General features: G+C 59.4%; 1 protein-coding gene across 1 annotated transcript; it reads left to right on the top strand.

The window, feature by feature from the left end:
• Nucleotides 1-245: 245 nt before the first annotated feature.
• Nucleotides 246-1,989, top strand: TPBGL (trophoblast glycoprotein like). Its single transcript, XM_058800400.1, has one exon. The coding sequence runs from the start codon at nucleotides 246-248 to the stop codon at nucleotides 1,314-1,316; it is 1,071 nt and encodes a 356-aa protein (XP_058656383.1). The 3' UTR covers nucleotides 1,317-1,989.
• The last annotated feature ends 6,691 nt before the right edge of the window (nucleotides 1,990-8,680 follow it).

Here is an 8,680-nt window from a genome sequence, read left to right as displayed (position 1 = left end):
CATCGCGCAGCGCCCGGCAGCCCCAACCTGTCCCCTTCTCCTCTTCCTCCTCCTCCTTCTCCTCCTCCTCGCTCTCCTCCCCTTCCACCCCCCCGGGCCGATTTGGGCAGCGGCGCGCCCGGCGCTGCCGGCAGAGCCGCCGTGTGCGGGCGCGGCGCCGGAGGCAGCTCGGCCCGGGGGGGCTGCGGCGAGGCAGGCGCGACCCCCCGGCGGCCCCGGCCCCGCTGCATGCCCGCGGGGGCAGCATGGCCCGCAGGCAGGCGCGGCGGGCGGGCGGCGGGCCGGGCTGGCTGCCCTGGCTGGGGCTCGCCCTGCTGCAGCTGGCCGTGCCGCCCGCCGCCGCCCCCGCCGCCTGCCCGTCCGCCTGCTACTGCGTGGCCACCCCGGAGCTGGTGCAGTGCCGCTACGAGCGGCTGGAGGAGCCGCCGCGGGAGCTGCCGGCCGCCGTGCAGAACCTCAGCATCGCCGGCAGCAACCTGAGCGTCCTGTCCCGCGCCGCCTTCGCCGCCCGCCCGCTGCGCGACCTCCGCCTGCTCCGCCTGCGCCACGACAACATCCGCACCATCGAGGACATGGCCCTGCAGGGCCTGCCCGCCCTGCGCACCCTCGACCTCAGCCACAACCCGCTGCTCTCGGTGGCCGCCGGCGCCTTCGCCGGGGCGCCGCTGCTGCGCACGCTGCAGCTGAACCAGGCGCTGCTGGCCGCCCCGCTCGAGGAGCAGCTCGCCCTGGCCCTGCGCAACCTCAGCCTGCGGCGCCTGGAGCTGGCGGGCAACGCGCTGCAGGCGCTGCCGGCCGCCCTGCTGCCGCCCGGCCTGGAGGAGCTGGACCTGCGCAACAACTCGCTGCAGCGGCTGGCGGCCGCCGAGCTGCGCAGCCTGGACGCGCCCGAGCTGCGGGGGCTGCGCCTCAGCCTGGCCTCCAACCCGCTGAGCTGCGACTGCGGCCTGCGGCCCTTCCTGGCCTGGCTGCGCGGCGCCGCCGCCAACCGCGTGCTCGACGCGCGGAGCCTGCGCTGCGCGGGGCCGGCGGCGCTGCGGGGCACGGCGCTGCTCCGCCTGCGGCCCGAGGCGCTGGCCTGCGCCCGCGGCGACGGCGGCGAGCCCGCCGAGCTCGAGACCGCCTCCTACGTCTTCTTCGGCATCGTGCTGGCGCTCATCGGCGTCGTGTTCCTCATGGTGCTCTACCTGAACCGCCGCGGCATCAAGCGCTGGCTGCACAACCTGCGCGAGGCCTGCCGCGACCAGATGGAGGGATACCACTACCGCTACGAGCAGGACGCCGACCCGCGCTGCGCCGGCACGCCCGGCCTCTGACCGCACCGCGGCACCACCGACAGTCGGTGTGTGAGGACGAGCCGGCCCGGCTCCCCCTTGCCGCGCCCTCTCCGATCCGACGGGTTCCCGCAGGGCTCCAGGCTGGACCGTTCCCCCATCGCGGTGCCCTCGGGCGGGGAGCACGCCCGGCTCGGCCCCGGAGCGCCGGGAAGCTTCCACCGGGAAGCTCCGGCAGGCGGGATGCGCGGCTCGGCGCTCGCACCCGGGTGTTTGCTTGGCGCAGCCCGAGAAGCCGCGGGCAATACCTGAAACTGTCCTGGACGTTCCTGGAGCCTCGACTTGACTTTGACCATGTACAGCTCTCTTTCCTATTAGATTTCTATTTGACAGGCGCAAAGTTTACCTCGATTTCTTTTTTTTTTTCCCTCCCTTTTCTTCTCGCTGCAAAGAAGAGAACACGTCCAGCTGCTCCCCCCCGGGAAGCGGCGTGCTTTTCCCAGCCCGTTTATCCATTAGGTTGTGTTCATTGACATTTCCAGCTCGTTCTAGGCACACGGCGCTGCAGCTGTAGGAAACGCCTCCGCCGGCTGCGTGCATGTTCCCCGCGGCACGCGGGGGCAGCCCTTTGACTCTAGAATGTAGCGTAGACCTGGCTGTCTCGGCACTTTGTCATTTACAACGAGCCAAGCAGAAGCTCCCGCCCTAATTCCCCTGCCCGTGTTTGCTTTAGTGCCTGTTACTATATCCTAGAGCAAATATATCGAAAGCTGCACCCACTCCATCGTCTATTTTCTATAAAGCTCCTTGCATACGGTTTCCGAGTATTCCCGCGGCTGAGGCGAAGTTAATGTGCTCGGTTTGCCCGAGGAAGGGAGCTCTGGGCTCCTCTGCTTTCATCGGGGCTTAGGAACTAATCTTGCTGCGCTGGTTTGGTGGCCAGGCATGCAGGGGGGTTTTGTGTGGCTTGGGCACATGTCCTTCCCTGGCCGGAGCACAGGGGCTCGGGAAAATTACCCAGGTGACAGCTTCCTAAAGCCATTTTTCTCTCCCGGCTGGTTTGGTACCTCATCCACGAGGTGCCGGCGCGCTGGGCATCTCCGGCTGCGGGGCTTCCCCAGAGGAAGCCGCGGCTTTTGGAACGTGGCATCTTAAAGAATGCCGAGTTTCGGTGCCGGGATGGAAACCGGAGCGTTGCGTTTGCCTCTCCCCGCAGCGGGAGGGTGATGCGGGCAGGGCGGGGAGCGCGGCTGCCTCCGGCCGTGCCGGTGTTCGCGGGGATGCTCGGGAGCAGCTGGTGCCCGGTGTGCCGGCTCCGAAGCGAGAGTTCTGCGGGAGCTGTGTTCCTGGAGCCCCGGTGCGTGTGCGCTCCGCTGCCGGGTGGAAAGCACGGTTCTTTCCATGCCTGGAGGCTCCGCGAGCGATGCAGCCTGGTGCGCGATCCTTTGCATTTTTCCCCTTGGAAATTCCTGCCGTTCAAATCCCGGTATCGAGGTGGGGCGGCTGGGAAAGGAGAGCGGGAGCAGAGCCTGCGGCTGGGCTGTGCTCGAGTTCCAGCACTGGGAATCGCAATGATTTTCCTGGATGTTCTGAGCAGGGAGCTGGTTCCCCTCTGTCCCGGCTCCTGGGGAATCCTGAGATGCCCACGGCTCAGCTCCTTGTGAAACTTGTTGCATTTTGAAGACCTTTTCCTAAGGTTTCCCCCCAGAGCTTGAATGCTCCGGTCCCACCTTGTCACTCCATGCAGCCAGCTACAAGGGGAGAAATCTCAGCCTGCCCTCACCTTCACCCACTTCCCCATCTCCCTTTCCCACCCCAGTGCAGCCAAACCGAGCCCCTGAGCAAAGGAAGGGCCAGCAGGATGGGTTTGCACATCTGGCAGGGCACACCCCAGCTGTGACTCCAGCATTCGTTCATGGGGACAGAGATGGGGAGGGTGAACATGGTGCAGGGAGAAGCCTGGAGGGCTCTGCGGGCACAAAGGGGATGTTGGAGAAGGCTGGAGGAAGCAGGGAGAAGGAGGATGTTGGAACAGGGAGAAGGCTGGAGGAAGCAGGGAGAAAGAAGGGGGATGTTGGAGCAGGGAACAGAGCACCAGTCTGGCAGCAGGCGCCAGGCTCTGCCATAGATAACAGGAAGGAAATCGCCTCCAGGCAAAAGGAGAAGTGGCCAAACACTCCCTGACCCCAAAACCCTTTGTCTGAAAGAGTGGCCGCTGTGGGCAGCTGGTGGTTCCAGCTTTTCCCCAGGCCAGATGGAGGGAGGTGATGGCTTTTGGTGCCCCGGGATGAGGGCGCTTCTCCTTTTGGCACCAAAAGGTTCAGACCAGCCTGGCCCCCCTGACTGGGTGCAGTGAGACCCCTCCAGGGATGCCAAGCCCCCAGGTGATGTACAGGGGGTAGGATGGGGTGGATAAAGCTAAAACTGTGGGAGCACAGCTCCTGTGGCTTGTCAGCCTCAATATTATTCTGTACAGCACATACCCCACACATGACAAAGGAGCAGGAGACCTCTGGATTAGGGCATTGTCACCGAGCTGAGACTCAAAATGTGATTTTTGGGCTCTCAAAGACAGCCCCGTGTTCAGAGAACCCCAGCTGCCATCATGTTTACATGCTGTCCCTTTCCATGAAGCAATGTGGGCCTCCCGGTGTCCTGAGCTCATGGCAGGAGCACAAAGTCACCCCAGCCGCTCCTGGAGCTGAGGGAAATGCAGGATAGAAACAGCAGCCGTGATGGGAACCAAGCAAAGCATGCTCAGAGCCCCCTGCAGTGGCTCATCACCAAAACAGGGGGAAAAAAGCCAAAACATGTCTATTTTTATGCCCTGCATGTGAAATGGCACCGGTGCTTTGCAGCCAGCACAGGCTTTGAGATGTGCTTTTCCTTCCTTATTTTCCAAACCTCAGATGTTCCCTGGGCTGATCCAGTGGGCAGGCAGGAAAGTTTGGCTGGGGAGGGGATGTGGGTGGGCAGCCCTGGCTGCACCCAGCCCCCAGAACATCCTGGGGGCATTCAGGTGCTCCTGTCACCAAACCAGGGTATCCCTGGCAGCCCAAGGTGGCCAGGGCTGCAGGAAAGAGGCTGAGTGTGGCTCTCCTTTAGTGCAGAAGAGGCCAAAACTCCCACCAGCGTGGTGGGGGCAGCTGGATTTATCCAGGAGAAAGAGCTAGGCTGGAGCATCACCCTTGTCCTTGCTGAGCACAGGGCTGCAGTGCTCCTGCACTGGGGCAGGGAAGATAATCAGCCACAAAAAGCTGCCTTGTCCTTAGAGAAACACAAAATTAATGATAATTAATTCTCCCCAAGTAACTTTGCCCCTCACAGCCTACACACCAGGCTCCTTATTCCTCACATTCCTTCCTCCCTCCTCACAAATTAACCCAAACCTTCAGAGGGAGGAAAAACACCCTCTGCTTTTCACTGATTCCTTCAGGAAAAGCAAGACAGGGATGCCACCCTCCTACCTTGGGGAAACTGAGGCACAAACAAAGCAGAGTGGAGCTCCTGATAGCAGAGAAAGGTTTGCACAGGGGGAAAACCGCACAGAAATGGATTTCAGTCCTCAGCAGGGTTCCCTTCAAACACTGGTGGTTTGGGATCACCATGCCCAGGACAGTGCTCTGTTTGTCCTTCATCTGCTTCAGGGGTGGCTCCTGTGCCCTGCCAAAGAAGTGGGATTGTCAGTAAGGGTTGTTCCTGTTTACCTGTGGATGTTTCCAATTAGCCAGGTTGGGATGTGTCTGGAAGATGGGCGTTCCTGGCTGAGCACAGACCTGTCCCCAGCTAAAAGGAGGGGCTGGAGGTGACACCACCAGGGATCAGGGGACTCCTCCTGAGGGGCTGGGGACACTCAGCCTGGCCAGGGGCCTCAGGGGACAGGCCAAAGCCTGAGCGCTTTCCCCAAGCCTGGCTGCAGGCAGCCCTGCAGGGAGCTGGCACAGCAGCGCCCAGGCAGATGGGGAAGGGCGCGTTTCCACTAATCTGCCCCAATCTGGATTATTTTTCCGAATAAACCTCTGTTCCCAGCTGCTTGAAGCAAGTTTTTGGCACGCTGGGGACAGGTGGGGCTCTGGGGATGAGGGAGAAGCTGGCAGGGGTGGAGGAGATGGAGGGGACCACATCTGCTGGGTGTCCCTGTGCCAGCAGGCTCCCATGTCTGCACACACAGGGGGATTGGACATCCGAGGTGGTTTTGGCAGCACAGCACCCAGATCCTGAGGCTGGGGTCATCCATGGGCCCTCAAGCCTTTGCTGGCGTTGGCTCCTGTCAAAAGTCAGTGGAAAATTACCTGTGTCCAGGGCCTGGTGTCCCCCTCCCAAAGCAGGGCTGGGATCCTGTGCAGCTCCTGTCAGGACCCAAGAGCCAGAAGATGCCTCTGGTGCTGGGTGTCCAGGCTGACCCCCATCAGGCAGTTCTGGGGGTTGGGGGAGCTCCCAGGGAGCCAGGCTCACCCCAGATCCCTGTCGTGCCTGAGGACACACGGGCACAGAGAGGCTGCGGAGCTGCTCTGTCCTCCAGCACGTGCCCAGCCACTCGCCAGCCTGACATTTACAAATCCCTATTTTTAGCTGCTCCTCATCACTTCTAATTGTTCAGGCTGGCCAGCCTCAGAAATGCTGCTCTGCACGGGCAGGATGGTCCCTGAGCCCACTTCTCTCTGCCCTGTGCCTCAGTTTCCCTTTTGGCAAGCTGCAGTTGAGGGGCTCCCCTTGGCTCCATCTGGGGACCGGGTTTTGGGGCTGGGGTCCCACTGCCACGCCAGGCCCTCAGGTGGGATTGCAGGTGCTCCGGCAGGCTCCAGACAGCACGGCTCAGCTTTCCCAGGACGGGACAGGACAGCGGGGAGCACCCAGCCCTTCACCAGCCACATCCTCCCCCAGCAAGGAGCAGCCAAGCAGGGCGAATCCAGACAGCCCCGCCCACGGAGGCTGGGCTCAGCCCATTGGTAATTAATTTAGTTACTGAATTAACATTTCAATTGACAAGACCCGAACGCGAAGCCAGCGCTGCTGCCTGCCAGGACTCATCAGCTTCCAGGGACCCTGGCTGCTCCCTGGTGCATGTGCCTGGGTCCTGGGGCTCTGCCAGCAGCACAGAGGGACCCTGCAGCCTCCAGGAGATGCTCTGCTGCCCCACACTGCTCCCACCAGCCCCGAGGAGGCTGGACCAGCCCAGTCCTGCTGTCCTGGAAGAAGTGTCAGTGTTCCGCAGGGACAGGGACAGCAGGTGCCAGTCCTGGGCTCCCCCTCTCCCTGCTCAAGTGCACCCTGAGGTGCCAGGGCTCCTGCCTGGCCCTTGGCTTTCCCCACACTGAGCTGGGAGGAGGAGAGGGGCTCAGGGAGAGCAGCCTTGGCAGATAAAACAACAACAGCAGGTACACAGGATCCCCTGGGATGAAAGCTGCAGCCATCACTGAGGGGACACCTTGTCCCCATCAGCCCCAGGGACACCTCAGTGCCACCAAAAGCAGGAGGCTCTGAGCAGGCTCTGGTTCCCAGGCTTTATCCAAGTGCCACACAGATACCCCTCCAAGCCCAGCTCAGCCGCTGGGGCAGAATTGTTTGGCTAAAGAAGACAGGGAAACCTGGATTGAGACTATGAAGGGAATAGTTTATTACTTATAACACTTCTTTCAGCTAAATCCACGTAGCAGTACACAGAAAGTCTTCAGAAAAGTGCAAATTCTCACTCTGTATTTGTAATACACCCCAGTTTTACAGAACAGACACCAGGTAAACAGCAGTACAGATCCAGAACTCCCCCAGGTGCCAGGCAAGGGGAATGATGCAACTTGGGATACCTCAGTCACCTGTACAAAGCCATTCTTGAGCAGAGGGAACCAAGCTGGACTGTAACCACCCAGTGCCACCATGCAAGGAGCCCTCTCTTAGCTGGGGAGAGGACAAAAAGGGGAAGACAAAACAAAGTGATACCAGTTTTAAAATTAGAGACCATCCAGTGCTTCCTAAGGCAGCACACACACCCCAGCCTGCCCAAGGGACAGGCTCCCACCAGTGCCACACAAACACTTGTGCAAGGAAATGGGGGCTGGAACCCCCAGCACCCTCAGGAGCCTGGCAGGGAGGGCACACAAAGTGAGAGCTGAGCACCACCAGGGATGTGGGCATGGAGGCAACCAACAGAGCTCCTGTCCCAGGCCCATGGACACACAACTTCAGAAATTAAACCTGGGGACAAACCCCAGCCCTCTGGATTTTATCCAACACTGGCTGTATGACCACAGCCCAGCTCTGACAAGGTGTGTTTTACCTGGAAGCACCTCAGAAACATCCACGGCCCCCTTTGATCTGTGACCTGCTTTGTACTCATGGCAGAAAGGCCTTTGTTCTTATCTGAGAAGTGGGAAAGAACAGCTGATAACTCGAGGAAAGGCTGTGCACAAACCCAGTGAACTCTACCACGATGCATTACAAAGTTACAGGGCAAGGAAACGAGAATTCCAGTCCTTCACAGTAACAGAAGTAAGGGATGAAAGAACAGAGGGAGGAGATAAAGGAGTTCCACAAATGGAACAGTATAAATATATCAAACAGTTCCAATACAGTAGGAAAACAACAGTAGCAGCAGTTTCAAAACAGCAAATAGTAATTATACCCTGAAAGTACATTCAACACGTTGTGCCTGCTGCTGTCCTCCCAAAAGCATCACTACAGCTCCAGCTCCCTGTCAGACCCACCCATGGGGAAAATCCCAGACACGAAACGCCCCACAGCTGGGTTTTCTTCTTAATTAAGCATAGTTAGACTAGGAACAGATTCTAACAACGCTCTTTGAAAACATTTCCTCCATTTCTAGTGCTTGCCTACTGACACAAAGCAGATCTCTGGGAAGCTGCAGATTCCTGCTCTTTGCAGGAGCACAGCCATCACTCACAAGACTGCTACAATAACACACAGCTGGGCTCACCACACACACACTATGCTTTTTACAGTGTTTGTTTGTTCAAAATTATGTCCCAAGTCACTTGTTCTCTTCACTGCCTGGAGAACAGAACCCTCAGCGCCTCAGGGTTCACTCTGCTGCCAATGGAAGGAATGGCAGGAGCTCCTTCGAGTTCAGTGCAGTGGGGATCCACATCTGCACCCTTTCTGGGAGAGCTGAAGGCAGAGCAGCAGTCAGAAATGCCTTCCCAGCCCTAGCCAGCACAGACAGCAACAAAATCCTCCTCGGGGTGTGTCTGGGTTTGCCTCTTTTCCCCACCATGTCAGTCAAATGTACAGTCAAGGTAGAAGAAACCCAAGCTTTTGGCATGAGATACGTTTCACTCACTGGCAGAACAATTTGGAGATACCTTCTCTTAAAATACAAAAAATAAATAAATAGCAGTGACAGGCCAGAACTTGTGCAACACGGCCCTTCTCTAGTACGCGTACATTCATAG

The sequence above is a fragment of the Ammospiza caudacuta genome, chromosome 2, assembly GCF_027887145.1.
Source record: "Ammospiza caudacuta isolate bAmmCau1 chromosome 2, bAmmCau1.pri, whole genome shotgun sequence".
NCBI lineage: Eukaryota > Metazoa > Chordata > Aves > Passeriformes > Passerellidae > Ammospiza > Ammospiza caudacuta.
This window is presented reverse-complemented; position numbering and strand designations above follow the sequence as displayed.

Coding starts and splice junctions, on each gene's coding strand:
- TPBGL (XM_058800400.1), top strand. CDS start 246: ATGGCCCGCAGGCAGGCGCGGCGGGCGGGCGGCGGGCCGGGCTGGCTG.